Below are 15,172 nucleotides of genomic sequence, written 5' to 3'. Positions count from 1 at the left end.
GTTTGGTTATTTAAGAATTGGAGTGGGAAGAGGATTTTATAAATGGCCTGCTGTGTAATTTTGAAGTGATTACCATAATCCAAAAGGAAGTTGCTTCACAACTGTTGTTAGGACGAGCAGATGATAAGGGGAGCATACTTTAATTCAGGAGAGCAGAGACTGATTTATGAACTGACTTAGGTGGAATTTCCTCTTAATAGGGTGCATGTGTTAGATCACAGGAGTTCAGCCTCGAGATTTACTGCTTCCATGGCTCCTATTTTTCTCAGCTCCAGTTCTCAGATGAGCCTCCCTTCAGCTCTGCCAGTATCATGTTCACAGTTCACAATCTTGAGTCACCTCTACCATCCTTCCTCAAAATTTTTATATCAACTTATTCTCTGTGCAATGGATTAATTTTTTTTTTTTTTTAAGAAATAATTAATATCCTCTGCCATTATCAGATACTGTGTTGTTCTCTATTAAATCAGTTCACACCACAGGCTTGAAGGATACCCAAGATAATTGGAGGAAGTGCATGCAGGTGCACTGAGAATTTTGTGCTGAAAGCAGATTTTTATCGATTTTTCTTCTTAAACCAGAAAAAAGCTATTTTATAAAAAGAGCAGTGCTTATGAATGCAAGTAAGAATGCTGCTGAGCTGATTTGTGACTGAGCTAATTATGAATGAAATTTCAGAAGATAAGGGTGACATTGGAATGCTGGAGAGGAAGGTGGGGCAGAAAGTACAATAATCCTGCAGACAAAGAAATGTTAGGCTGAACTGTTTTGAAAGGTACAAAAATGAGAAAATTCCAAGTCCCTAATGATTTCCATTTTCTTTATTACAATCTATGCTTAAGGTTTTTCCAAGTTTTTTTTTGTTTTTTTGCAATCAGTCAGAGGGCAGCAGAAGGCTCAGAACTGTGATAACTTTTGTAACAATACGTCCATGTACCAATTTTATTCCTCAGAATCGGAAAAAGGATGATACAGTGTTTGGTAACATGAAGGAGTTTGACAGCACCAGCAGAGAAAATAATTTGAAACAAAATAATGGAAGTCCTGGAGAAGAAATAGCACAACTAAAAAATGATGGAGATCCAGAACATAATTCAAGTTTTACTAAAGAGGTACAGAACTATTCCTTGTTAAACTGTTCATCAGCTTGTCTTGCAGTAACAAACTATTTTGAGACACACATACCAGAGGATGGGAAAGTGAGCCAGTTCCTTTTGCTTGGAAGATAAAGACTTCTTGTTAAAAATACAATATTCTATAGAGAATCACAAAATTCAATGGGATCTGTCTATAGCTGAGGCATTGAATTTTCTTGTATGTGGTCTTTAAATAATAATAATCATTGACATATTCACTGCTTAGGCTACCCCAGTGGAGTTTTTGATAGCCATTTACTGTCCCTGAATTTTGTTTAGTTGGCTGTAGTGCATCAAATAGTTTATAGAAAGCAGAATAAAGCTGACACAACTAATTATACATGGAAGCAGGCAGTACCTATACTTATAGATACTTTTCATTGCTTTGATTTCTGCCCTGAAATAGTTTGAAACACACGTGGCAGGGAATTACCTTGATGTTTGTGGTACTAAAGTTCCCTTAACACTCAGCAAAACCAGACTGACTGTGAAGAATGGGTTACTAGAATTGCTTCTACATAATCATACCCTGTTTATAGTTTAATTTCTTTTTTAAGTATTGTGTAGAGGTTTTTTCTTCTTCTATATTCATATTCCTCAGTTAATCCTTCCTTTGTTTATTCATCCTTTTGTTTTCGTATTTTATATTTAGTTTTTTAAATATATATACATCTGATGGAGAATGGTATAAAATCAAATAACTAATTTCTATTGTTATCTATTGGGAACACTTCCTTATTGAGAGATTGTTGCTTTGTTGAATATACAACTATTTCAAAAGGAAAGTTATGTAATACACTCAAATTGTTTCTATGTAATCAGACCTTAAGAGCAGCATTCAGTCTTATAACAAAATATTGCAGCATCTGGGATTTTTGTTGGCATCATGAAGAGAGGGATAGCATGAAAAAACAGGCAGGCTGCAATCCAAAGAGCTCAGAGAAGTTCTGGAAGTTATTAAGGCAAGCCCTGCCCCTGGCCTCTGGTAGAAGTTTTAGGATAACTCTATTAACCTGCAAGGTATTGATAAAAATTTCTTAAGTTATGTAATTCTGCGTTACTAAGTATACATGATGGCAAAATTTGTCTGTTAATAAAACTGTTTCCTGGTACTGTATTTCTTATCTGCCACTTAGTGTGTGTTACAGCTTTTTGTTTCACGATTTCAATTTTTTTATAGCTGTCAAAAACTGATGATCTTTTATCAGATGCACATGTTGTATCTGACTCAAAAGAAGGGAGTAATGAAGAGAAAGCAGAAAAGAAAAATAAATTGGAAGAAACACATGATGGTGATATAAGGTAAAAATCAAACAAGATGTTCAGAGGCTATTTTAAACTTGCATGCTGTATTTATTAACTGAATGGACCAAGCAATTGCCATAAAAACTGGAAAGGTTTATTTCTATGGTTTTGAGAGGTTTATATATAGGGAAATCTAGTGAGAGGCTTGACTCTGCTGCAGGGGTTCAGTCAGAGTTGATGACTTGGAGGGTGAAGCAGTGTTTATTTTCAGGTGTTGTCCCAGTTATAAACAGAATGCATTCATAATCCTTGTCTTAGCCTCCAAAATGTGTTTAATAATGTCACTTCAAGCTTTGTATCAGTTTATTATGAACACTCCAGACAGTGCTTCCATAGCATGCTCTTTATTGCTGATTAATTTAGGAGCAAACTAAACATCTTATTCTACATCTCCTGCTTCATTTCTTCCCTCACTGCTTTGCAGGGTTGCAGAATTAGAGCGATATTATATCTTGGATATTTCTCTCTCACAATTCATGGCTTTGGTGTAAGTTGCACTGCAGGTCCTAAGTGAGATCTCACTTTAGGTCATGACTTTGTCACAGGACCCTGCAGCAGTAGGAAACTGCAGGAGTGCAGAAAGGAAAGGACTTAAATCCCAGGTGCTTTTTTAAAAGTGTAACTACACAAAGGAGAAAGGTTTCAAAATGCCTACTTAATTTATGCTACCCAGACTTGCAAGTTGCAACTTTTTTCTATTAACAGGAGAAAATTAAATTATAGCTCCTATACTTAGTGGTTAACACCTGAAATTAAGTTAGAGCAGGTTCTAAATGCTGTGCTTTTTTAAGCAGCTTGCAGAGTCTGACCACAGTTGCAAACCACAAACCCAAAAGCAGCTCAGAAGAAAGTGAAATACTCAGTGTTCAAGAACAAGAAGGGATTGTGTCTTCATTTGAATTAGCAGCACAGTCTTCAAAAGGAAATCAAGCAGCAGCAGGTATGGAAAAGAGTTTGTCTGAAGCACAACTTATCCAGTACATATGTAAAACTTTATTTCATTTTCATTGTGTCTTTTGATGCTCTGAAACCCTTGTGAATTGAAAATGCTGAGCTAGTCTACATTGAAGTGTACAGTTTTATAATGCACAGAAAAATAGTTTCCCAGTGGGCAGCTACAGAAACTCCGTTTTTCTGAGGTTTTAATATAGCTTTTATAGTTGCTAATTCAGGGATTTAAATAACTGCCAGAAATTGAGTCATGCTGTAGTTGCTGGTTGGAGCAAATCCTTCCTTTTTCATCTCAGTCCTGGGTATGTGTAGACTTTTTACCAGTGCTCCCTGCTGCTGGGTGACCTTAAATATGCCCAAAATTGTGGAATTATAGACAGTTTCCAATGTTTTAAACTAGCAAGTAAGAGACGCCAGTTTGGCAATGTTTTAGGAGTAAGAAAGATGAAGCAAACAGAAAACAGCACCTGACTGGTACAATGACTGGTGGTGGCCTATTCTGCCACCAGAAAAGAAATGAAGAGTGGAATAAAGCAAAACTGTGTGCAAAGAAGGAAAAAAAAGGGAGGAGTGAGTAGGGAAGGAGGAAGGGAGAAGATAGAATTCAAGACATTATTTGCTGATGGGAATGGTTAAGAAAGCCAAATGGTTCAACTTACGGATATAAAAGGTGATCTGGACCTTTGTAGTGCAGTCAGCAATCCTTTCTGTGACTTGATAATCAAAACCAGAACTTGTCTGTGCTTTTTGCACTGCTCAGCAGAATGAGAAAGCTTAGTTCATCTGAGCTGGGATATGAAGGTGGGTCTGGGCCTATCCCAACTACTTAAATTTTGCTTTTTTCCCCCCCCTCTTTCTTGGCAACTTAAAACATCAGCATTCCTGTGTTTGCTGTTCTACTAGTTATTTCTAAGCCTGATTAAGGATCAGCTGTGCTCTCCCTTGAAGCTGTGCTTTTTGTGCTGATCAGATTTTAAGCCTTTAACTTGTGTAGCTTTCATTGATTTCTTATATTTGCTGTGGCTCGAAATGGTGCTTTTTCAAGCTGATCTTTATTATGGCTTCTGTAACTTGTACTCTTCTTTATTTTGCTGTATGACTGGCAGTGAAAAGTTTGCCTTCCTCACCAGAATCGTCCTTGTCACCAGCTCCATCCACACAGACCCAGCTGACAGAGGGATCCCATTTCATGTGTGTATAGTTACAGACAAGTAGGTGCTTGCTTTCCCACTTCTCCTCTTCCTAATATTCTTCCAGGTTATTTGTGTGCTGTTATTTTTGGGAGAAACATCTGATACTCAGCAAGACAGGGTTACCTGCAGTGTTGAGTATAAATGAACCAGAAAACAAATAAATCTGTGTATTGATTTGCTTGCAAGGAGTGCATTCTCTGTCCAGCTACAAAGAGAAAGGGCTAATTGGTTTATCAAGGGCTCATTGGTTTATCAGGCATGTTCTCCATAGCTGGCAAGTTAATAGCCTTGGAAATAACAGCCTGAGCTGCTCCAAACCAGGGAGTTAAGGCATGAGCATCACTGCACAGGTGCAGATGAGTCTTGATGCTTCAGCCATGGGCAAAATGGGCAACCAGAGCTCAGAGCTGGGGATGCCCAGGATGGAATGGGTAATGGCCTGAAGAATTCATGGCTTAAGACATAGAAACAGCAATTATAAAACTTCTATTTCCTTCTTTCTATAGACAAAGCCCCACACAGCTGCTCTTTCCTGCCATTGTGGGTGATTGCTTCTCGGAATCAAGTTAGAAAGCATGAGTTAGGCTAGATTTACATTTTTCTACCTGTTCCTACCATTTAATAAATGGCAATGGAAATATAAAGTGTGTATTTGTTTGGGCAAGTGTTTAACAAAATTAGTAGGATATCAGTGCCAATGCTTCAACACTTTACCAGCATTTAAATCAATCCACATTTCTTTGTTGTCAGGAAGTGTTTGTTTAAATGAGCATTCTGCTAAAAGAATGAGCTTTGCTTCAATGGCAATGTTAAATGTAACTTAAGAAAGCTTTAAAATCAAGAACATTTTAAAATTGAGACATTTTCAGTCATTTAGCATGAGGAGATCTGAAAATGCATTTCTGTAAATTTCCTGTCTCGGTCTCAATTGCCAAGGTTTCATTTTAGCAAACTTAGACTTATTAGTCATCCCAGAGACCTTTCTAATATGAACTAAGGGCAAGAAACTATTTATACTCCTCAAAAAAAAATGAATATTATTAAAATATTTTCTCATTTTGAGAAAGTGGAAAATGCCATCTTCACATTCAGTCCTGACACTGCTCCCGCCTTCCTGATGGGTGTGGTCTGCCATGATTAGATTAAGCTTGAATTTTTGTACTTTTATTCAAAAGGTTTATTACAGAACTATTAAAAAAAAAGAGTGAGACTTTCCTTCTGGAAATACTGATTTGTGTTAATGCTTTTCATGTTCATTGTATAAATATATTTATAGTATATATAAATATGTTTATAAATAAATGTATACATTTATAAATGTATAAAATATACACACATTTATCATACATCTCCTTTTTAAATAGGACAAACATTCCTCCATCAGCTGAATTTTGGGTCAGTAATGAAAGTGAAACTGCACTGCTGGATTCTGTCTGTAGGAACAGTGCACCTGTCAGGAAGGGGGGAGCAACCAGAAATCTGTCACCAATTGCATTAAGCTGCTCTCAGTTCAGAAGATCAGATCAGGAAATTCATTTCCTTTAGGATTTATGCTAAATAAAATAGAAATTAGTAGGAAAAGGCTTGGCCCCCCTTGGTGAGGTGTATCCCCACAGCCAGTTCTGCAGGTGAAGCATGCCTGTGATCAGGACACCTCTACCCTCAAAAGCCCACTAAGACAGGCTATTACCTCCTTATTACCTAAAGAGGCTTTAATTGCTTTAATTTTCTGACAGAATGGTCCAGCTAGAATGGCACTTGTCAGTCTGACTCCCTGCTTCACATGCCACACCCTGATGGAGAAAAGATCCCAGAACTTCAGCCACAACCCCTGTGGCTGTTCAGTGTTTGGGTTGAGCTGGGGAAAGGTCTTAGCTGGGTGCACCTGCATTCCACAGGGGTGCACCTGGTGCCTCTGTTGGTTGTTTCCTTGGAATTTCAAAGCAAATTTGTGCCATGAGCTGGGCTTAGCATACAGAGGAGATGGATGGAGCACAGTGCTTACTGGCCTTCACCTCCTGGGGCTGTGGTTCCAGTATTCCAGTGCTTTGCTGAGAGATTTTGGCACATCTTTTAACACACAGGAATTCAGCATCCCTCATTTTCAAGAAGTCTTAAGTGGTAAAGGGAACTTCCAGGCTGTAGGATCAGCCCTGGTCATATGCAACCAAATTTTTCAGGCAACATCTGGAAAATGTATAGTGGATTTCAGGGAATGAAGAGGTAATACCTGTATTTGGCTTTTACAGTCAATTAGAAAAATGATACTCTTGGCACAATGCCAGGGGATTTTGCCATAGGAAATTGGTGGCACAGGATATTGTAGGACTGAGAAACCCCTTAACACAAGGCTCCTTTTTTATCACAGCCCTTATTCTGCAGAGACAAATCTCTGTGTGTACCACCAGCCCTGTTGGATTTTAAGCATTACATTTGCACTGAGTAGTGGGGAGATAATGAAATTTTATGTGGCACCTGGGTTCAAAGCTCAGGAATATTTTTACCAATGAACTGTTAAAAGTTATTTATAGAAGTCCTTGCAGCAATTACCAAAATACAGCAAGGTCTGGGTAGAGCATTTGAACAATACTGCCAGTGCAGTGTAGCAACTCAATAATTCTGCATCCCTCTTCAAAATGTGCCTTGCATTTCCAAGACTAGTTAGGTTCTTTGCTGTTATTACTGGTTTTAGGTGAAGAGCATTTGGAGGTGACCATGAGTAACAGGATAAAACTCTCAGAGTAAACAGACTTTCATTCAAAGTGGTGTAAATTAAAAAAAAAACTTGGCTTTGCTTCTTTCTGTTGAAATATCTTGACAGCAGTATTATTCATCAGGAAAACAGATTTTGGAAGCAACTGATTTCTAAGATATTTTATTATGTTCTACACCTGCATTGCTACATTGAGGTCAGGAGTTCTTTGCTGTGTTTAATCCCCTGAGTTCTTTAGATGATACTCTGTTGCTAAAATAGAGTAACTTAATCTGTGTCTGTCTTCCAGCACTAACGGCTTCTGTTGAAACAATTCATGCCTGAGATGTATGGACCTGACCTATGAAAATATGAGAAGATATTGTACAGTATATTTTAAATCTATGAAATTCATAGTTCTGATGCTTTTGGCCACAGAGCATCGTTTTATCACTTCCTGGAAAATGTTTACTCCAAGAGAGCTTTAAATGGCCCACATGTACACTCAACAACCTTCAGATTGTTCTCCTGATACCAGCTTGCTGCTATGATTTCTGTGCACATAAAACAAAGGCTCTTTTTAATGTGCAGCCTACAGTCAGAACTTTATTTGCTATTCTTCAGAATTTAATGTTCTTTTAATGATGGATCATATAAGTTTAATTTTTCTGCTTCTTTTAGATGCATAACTCGGTTAATTTTACATATCACCACTAAACCTTGTTTTACACTTTTTCAACATTACAATTCATTGTTTTAACAATTTATTTGTAAAATTTTTATATATATATACATATAGATATATTTAAAATGTGCCATTTTTATTATTGCTTAGTAAGAGATGTCCTGTTTCTGCTGTAATGATTTCTTGGTCAGGTTGCAATGTCAGCAGTTACTGCCACACTTCTGTCAACATAGACATTAATGTTAGTGGTTCCTTTTTCTTGACTAAAATGGGAGTGTAGGTATTTTGAGGTACTGGGCTTTTCCTTGATGGGGTTGGGGTGTGTACAGCAATAAGCAGGTTTTCAATCCAGTACTTAGTTTGTGTACAAATGTAATTATGTTCATTGTGTATATATTATACAATGAGCACATACGATGTAAGTATGAGAAGCCACTTATTATTGTTCAAATACGAATGTTCATATCCCATTTCTTTTATATCATATTAAATAAATGTTGATGTTCTTAAGGACTTGTATGGTTAGTATTTCTTCCAGCAAACAGATGTCACACTGTGTTCCACCTTTTGATGTGGGGAATGCAACAATTCCTACCCCACTGGCAACATCACCTGTCAACCAGAGTAGCAGTGACAGACTCTTAAAGAGATTCCAGTCTTCCTCTTCAGGAAAGAATTAAGGCTGCAACACAGAACAAAACAGACAACCTGAGACTGAGATGCAAGAAATACAGGTTCAGCTCCTGGCTCTCCCAGACTTGTGTTGTGATACTGGAATAATCACTTAGTCATTCTGCTCTTCCATTCCCTGCCTGTTTACACGGGAGGTAATAGCCTGTCTTAGTGGGGTGTGGTGAGCAGTAATTCAATATTTGCAAACGCTGATTGCCAAGTTCACTGGGGTTAAGGAGAGAAGTGTGATGATTCCTGGAGGCTTTGGCATCTGCATAGCATCTTCCAGAAACTGAAAGAAAACCTGAAATAATCTGTCACAGTGTTGTCACACTACAGATGTTACCAGCTTCGCTGTTCCGTCTCTCACAGCTGCCTGAATTTGCCTGAGACAAAACAGGGTTAGAAAACAACTAAGAAAACAAAAATATTTTAGGGAAAGCTTTTGAATCTTAGGATGTAAAGCTAAGGAATCTTTTGCAGGTTCAGGCAGCTGCTGTGTGCTTCAGTGCATGTGTGTGCCATAAGTGGTAAGGCAAGTTTCACAGGAAGGCAGCTGCCAGCCCCTGTTGTACTTTTTTTTTATCATACAAATCATATCCTGATCAAGTTAATATTGCTGTTCTAGAAGCTTTATAATTCATTGTGCTTTTCCATAGAGGAGTGCCTGACAATGTCTCACAGTTTGAAATTACTTTACCATTGCCCCTCTACCTAGGTAATTTTTGTTTGTTGGAGTCTTCTGGCACTCCCAGCTCTGCTGCCAGTTCTTCCTGGTGCTCTTTGCCACAAAGATACAGAGTATGTTGTCTGGCTACCTATTGTTCTGCCTTTTTCTGTGAAAAGTTAAAAAAACAGGGATCAGAATTCAGCAGCAGAGCCTGGAGGGGTCACAGTGGAAGAGGTGGCTGAAGGAAGGATGAATGATGATGCAGGCAGGCAGCATCGAGCTGAAAAGTTACCACATCACCCTCTTTTTTTGGAACAGCAGCCCCAAACTAGTGCATCCTTCCACCCAAAAGACAGCAAAGAGGAGGAATGTGATTTTATTGCACAACCAGCCAAGCTTAAGTGTTCAGTGGAACACCTGAGGCAAAGCAGATAGGACACACCCTGTTCTCTCCCTAACCCTTCTCAAGAGAGCTGTTTGCTGTCAAGTTTTGCAATCTCTTTCTGCCCTTGCTGCCAAGAAAAGAATTGCAACCAATGAAGGAAAGAATGACTAAGTGATTTTTGGACATTTATAGATGTTGCCTGTGTCTAAAGCAGTTGTTGTTTTGGTATATCTGCAAGGAACATGTAGTTTGTAATGGAGCTGGGCAAGGGGGGGAGAATGAGCAAATTTTGCTGATAGAACTATTGGCAAAGACAGCAAAGGTGAATGATGCAGGAATGTAGTAATGATCATAGACTGTAATTTCACTTCCTGTGGGCATTTGCTGCAAAGACTTGGAGTTTCATTGGGTGCTCTATTTTTTTGTCTTATGGAGAAAAATAATAATAAATGTATGGCTTTGTGTTATCACAGAGCATCTACTGTTTCTTACCTCATCAGAATAACTCATCCCAGTGATCATACTCCTGAGATATAGAAATATCAGAATACTGATATGGTCAGCCTTCAAACATCTATTTTAAGTTTGTATCTAGGATATTTTTATATTTCTGACTGATTGCTTTATTGGCTATTGCACTGACACTTGTATATATCAAACGTGCTTTTTTTTCAAAAGCAGGAGTCCTTAGGAATAATGCAACACATTCTCTACAGATGTTCATGCTTTTCAGAACCAATTACATCTATTTTTGTCTTTTGTTCACCATTTGCATTGTTCCAAGGCTACTAGAGAATGTGAATCTTTAAAGTCTCTTAATAAAGTGACATTACTCAAAAAGTTATAGTTGGTGTCTTGGCAATTTTTGTATGTTGTGGACTGGCTCAAAGGGAAAGACCTCACCAGGCAGCTGAAACCCAGACCTTGTTTATGTTATCACTGAGGTGGAAAAAGTAGTTCTCAGTTCACATTTCCTCAGAAATATGCATCATAAAATGAATCCAATAAGGTTCTGTTTTCAGGAAATCAGAAAAAAAAAAACTTGCACCTTTCAATCTAAATCACATTAATTGGACAGTCTGTGACAGAATTCTTATCCACCCCATCGGATCCACTGGATGTAGCAGGAGTGCATACATGAAAAACATTAATGAATTACACTGTCAGTAACAGATTTATTAAATTCTCTAGGACTTAGACTAGTGGATTAAGTTGTACCCTGGGTGAGCAAAGTAGCAGAATAGAAGACTTTTAATCAGTGGTGCTGTTGGATAAGTCTTACTTCAAACTTTTCATTATATTGTAAAGATAAGGTGGAGGGGTTTTATTTTTCTTTTTCTAATAAACCATAAGTAGTACTCATTCAGATCTCAGAAATGGCTCATCATGTCTTTTCTACACAGTACATTTTTATCCCTGTGATCCTGGATTGTTCTATAATTATTTTCTGAAGTTGTTCCAGGGTAGTTAAATCTTACATCAGTTTGAATCCTAAGTTAAAACATTATTTTCTGTCCTTTAGAAAGTTGACATTTAAACGGCCAATAAACAAATTGCCTGTACCTGGCATTGATAATATATCTGAAACTATTTCATCTAACTTTTCTAAGGATGCACATGGAGATAACAAAGCAACATCTGGCCTTCATTTCTTCTAAAGAACACTATAAATGCTTGCTGGTATATCCTAGGAGCTGTTTGGCTTGTCCATATGGGAACACTGAAGAAGCTGCTACAAAATAAAACAGAATATACTGGTGGCTGCAAACAAATGCCTGACCCAAAAGGAAGGCTAAAAGCAGCTGCTTTCTGAACTTGTCATGCACAACTGATTAGCCAGCTGTTCCAGATGTGTCAGCATTCAAATGTTACTTGTGGAATGAAGATTTTAGTGCTTTTTTGTGGTGTTCCTTCATTCTGTGGTATACCAAAGAAAATGTTTTTAAGGTCTGTCTAAATATTATCTGGCTGGTGTGGTGAAACTGCAGGCAACTCTTAATTGCAGCTCTGGGTAAGTGACATCAGCACAGAGGTTGCCAATTGCCTCGTGTGGCAGTCTGGCTAGGGATGTGCTTAAGAACACTTATTTAGGCTGGATTTGGTTCTGTTTGGGATAAAACTAGAAGCAAACAGTGCTGTTTTCAGTGGGCTGCTGTAGAGTATATCTGGACAAAACCAGATGTGGGATCATTAACTTCTTTATTACTGAAACCAAAATGAAAATAAGGAATTAATTTTTTTCTTTTTGTCAAATACTATCCAGATCCCTGTTCTATGGAACAGGAATACTTCAAAGTATTTCAGACTAAAAATGGAAACACCCTCTTGCTCTTTTGAAGGTAAAATAAGTACTGTTTAAAAAAAGAAAGAAAAAAAAAGCAGACTTTGCATGTTTAACTTTATGTGTGGAACAAGAAAGATTTACTTACAGCCTCGAGGTTTGCTCAATGAAAACTTTCAGGAAAATACCTCATCCTCATCTGCTGTTATCTGCCCTGTGTCAGTGAAGTAAGTGGTGCTGTACTGGACTCTCTTCTGCATCTTTACATCCATTACAGCCCAATTTGTAAAATATTCTCCATTCCTTATCTGGGAGAAAAACTGCCTTATCCACACCCCAGCTGTCTGTCCCTATGTGAGCAGCTGAATCCAGGCAATCAGTTTCTTGTTTGGAGTGGTGGAAATCTGCAGGTGCTTATCATCCTGAAAGATTGAGTCAAAGCATGCTATGAGAGACACCCAAGATTCCCAAGTAACTTGCATGTAAATTTCCTTTATTTTCAGCAGTGGAGTCTATTTAGAAAAAAACATTTTTCTAAGTAATAGTCACCTTACTAGAAATAAAATAATTAGGTATATAAACAAACACCTAAGAATTTGTTTGAGAAAATTATCATTAATTGACAGTACATTTCAAAGAAATTGAGGGGGGAAAAAGACTGCAAAAATTCAGCAACTCATCTCATAAATCACTTCTTTACAATGTGAATTTCTGGTGAGTCTTGACACTGATTACACATGTAAGTTGAGTGCTTCATACTGTGCAACTTTCTTCTTGGTAAATTCCCAAGTCAGCAAGAACATGGAGGCTGTTTCAGATGCTTTAGCTTTAAACACGAATTTTTTTTTATTTACTTTTTTCTTTTTTTAGTATGCTCATCTGCCAGTCTAGGAAACAGCTGTTAATGGCTGTTGGGTTTACTCTTTTTATACACTGAAATGCTCATATCTAGACAGAGGGGAAAAAAGACAGCTGAACTTTCTGATGAATGTTTCCTGATGTTATTTTGTGTTTGGTTTTTGGCTACCTGGAGAATGTCTCAGAGAGTTTGCACATGCAAGGGCTGGTACTGCAAGGAAGCCAGTTTGTAGGAGTCAGGTCTAGCAGGAGGTGTCATTTTGTGAGCAGGGAAATTGCCTGGAAACCAAAATCACCTTTGAATAACATTCCTGGCTGTTTTCTTAGCCTGTGCCAACAGACCCATAATTTTTTGTAACTACTGCTTCTAGTATATTGTGCCTACAAATAATAAATATTTTTAATAAAGACAAAGTGCCCGGATAATGTGTGAAATCCTGACCACTATTTACAAGGTAGCAGCTACAAATTAACCAACCAGCCTCAGCCATTTTGGAGACTGCCTTAGTGAAGAGGAATTAAGTAATATTCACGGACTACAACCCTGGGAAAACCACGCTTGCTTATATAAGCTGATTTGGGGGTATAACTACTCTGACCTCACAGGTTTTTATTTTAAAACTTTTATTTCATGATCTTAAAGCTATTGCATTCTGTGTGATCAGCTAAATATAACCTAGCTAAGCTCCACTTCATTTCCATCATCCAGATTTCAGGATAAGGGAGAACAGAGGTCGTGACATTTTGATCATTTTGCCTCATTAAAATCTTGTGGACCCCAAGGAGCACAGCTGGGTCATGTTTGTAAGAAGTGGGACTCTAAAGCCTTGCTTTGAGCCGTGCCTGTTTCACAGGAGTGCTTCCCATCCACCCTCCCCTGGCTGCCTGTTCCCAGGCTGGGGCACTGCAGTTATTTCACCTGCAAACAGAAATCCCTGGCTTTCACAACATTTTCAGGCAATTAATCAGAGGCGGTGTGTGAATTCTAAGTCTCTACAGCTGATAGCTCCAAACTCTTAAGGGGATGCGAGTGCTCGGGAGTGAATCCTCGTTAAAGCTTTAGCGCTGCAGACTCTCCAGCGATTCCCAAACCCTTGGGTGCTGTACCTGCGTCTCTGAACAAAAAACCGGATTGCTGTGCACTTCAATGCCTCCAACAACTGCTGAAGGAGCTGTACATTTTCTACTTTTTGTAGATTGTAGATGCAGGCTGCCCAGCAGGCTGGATTGGTGTTTTGGAAAGCGCTGCTGGGGATCAGTATCCCTGCAGGAGGAGCCTTTCCCTCCCTTTCTCCTGCAGCTGGCCGAGGGCACGGCTGCAAAAACACCCTCATTACCTGTTGGCCTGGATGCAGGAGCTGCCAAGCTTCCTTCCAGTGCCTGCCCTGGGCACAGAAGCTGTGTTAGGAGGGGAAGCAGGAGTTGAAGGGATGTTTTCAGTACAAGTTCAAGAGCTACCCAGAAGGACCCCGGCAGAGCAAAGTTAGCCCGGCTGCAGCTGCTGCTGCTGCTTCTTTCCCTCCCTTTCCCCCTCTGCCCGGCCCTTTGTCCTCTCGGCGTGGTTGCCATTGTGTGGGAGTTTTGGGGGATGAAAGCGAGCGATCGCTGATGGGTGACATGATAGTGCTTTAAATGGGAATGCAGATTGCTCCGGTACCACGCGATGGAGCGAGGCGGACAAAGCCAGCGGCGGCACAATGGGCTTAGGGTGATGGCCATGGCCAGAAGTGACTGACAAAAGGAACAAATACCACGATGGGTTTAAAAAAAAAAATGTCTAGGACTGTCTGGAGATTTCTCAGAAGCTCTGTAACTGTGCAAGCTGCCCAGATGTGGCGGGCTGCAGCTGACCTGTCATCTCAGGAATATTTAGTATCCCTCTCCCTTCCTTCTGGGAATCTGGGTGCTGAGCACGCGCAGGAAATCGGGGATTACAAACTTGTCTGAACTTTTCACTGCCAGACATTAACATGCGGATGCAGCAGCCTGTATGTAAATGATGTTATCTGAGCTGTTTTATGCATGTGTTTCCAGGATAAGAAAGGAGATTATTTCATTGTGTGAACTAATTACCTGTGAAGAAAAAAATTAGAGCCCTTTTAATGTTAATGCCAGGCTGTATTTTTATTAACCTTGCTACTCAATGATGCAGTGTTGTGTGTTTATTGTGCATTTTCAAATGTTAAGGACTTGATCCTTTAACCTAAATGAAAGAAGTTCTTGATAGGACCTTGCATAAACAGGTTTCGTTGCAAGGTTGCGGCCACATCTCAGAGCCTTCCTTTGCCCATAAAATGGAGTTGCTTCACCAAATGGAAAGACAAAGTGATTTCTAAATATCGTG

The 15,172-nt window shown here is 38.9% G+C and overlaps 1 protein-coding gene across 13 annotated transcripts in view; it reads left to right on the top strand.

Moving 5' to 3' along the window:
- The window catches only part of PLEKHA5 (pleckstrin homology domain containing A5), a 158,906-nt gene extending 148,373 nt beyond the window's left edge, over window positions 1-10,533 (top strand). For 10 of the 13 annotated variants that reach the window (XM_077178123.1, XM_077178117.1, XM_077178120.1 and 7 more), the window contains 5 exons: window positions 954-1,112; window positions 2,317-2,438; window positions 3,233-3,381; window positions 4,499-4,603; window positions 7,588-10,533. In XM_077178123.1, coding sequence (XP_077034238.1) covers window positions 954-1,112; window positions 2,317-2,438; window positions 3,233-3,381; window positions 4,499-4,593 — 525 coding nt within the window. In that variant the 3' untranslated portion in view covers window positions 4,594-4,603; window positions 7,588-10,533. The remainder of the gene's footprint in view (window positions 1-953; window positions 1,113-2,316; window positions 2,439-3,232; window positions 3,382-4,498; window positions 4,604-7,587) is intronic. The other 3 variants (XM_077178124.1, XM_077178126.1, XM_077178116.1) reach the window with 1 other exon arrangement.
- The last annotated feature ends 4,639 nt before the right edge of the window (window positions 10,534-15,172 follow it).

Source organism: Agelaius phoeniceus, chromosome 5, assembly GCF_051311805.1.
Source record: "Agelaius phoeniceus isolate bAgePho1 chromosome 5, bAgePho1.hap1, whole genome shotgun sequence".
NCBI lineage: Eukaryota > Metazoa > Chordata > Aves > Passeriformes > Icteridae > Agelaius > Agelaius phoeniceus.
The sequence above is the reverse complement of the archived record's forward strand: the minus strand, read 5'-3'. Positions and strand labels throughout refer to the sequence as shown.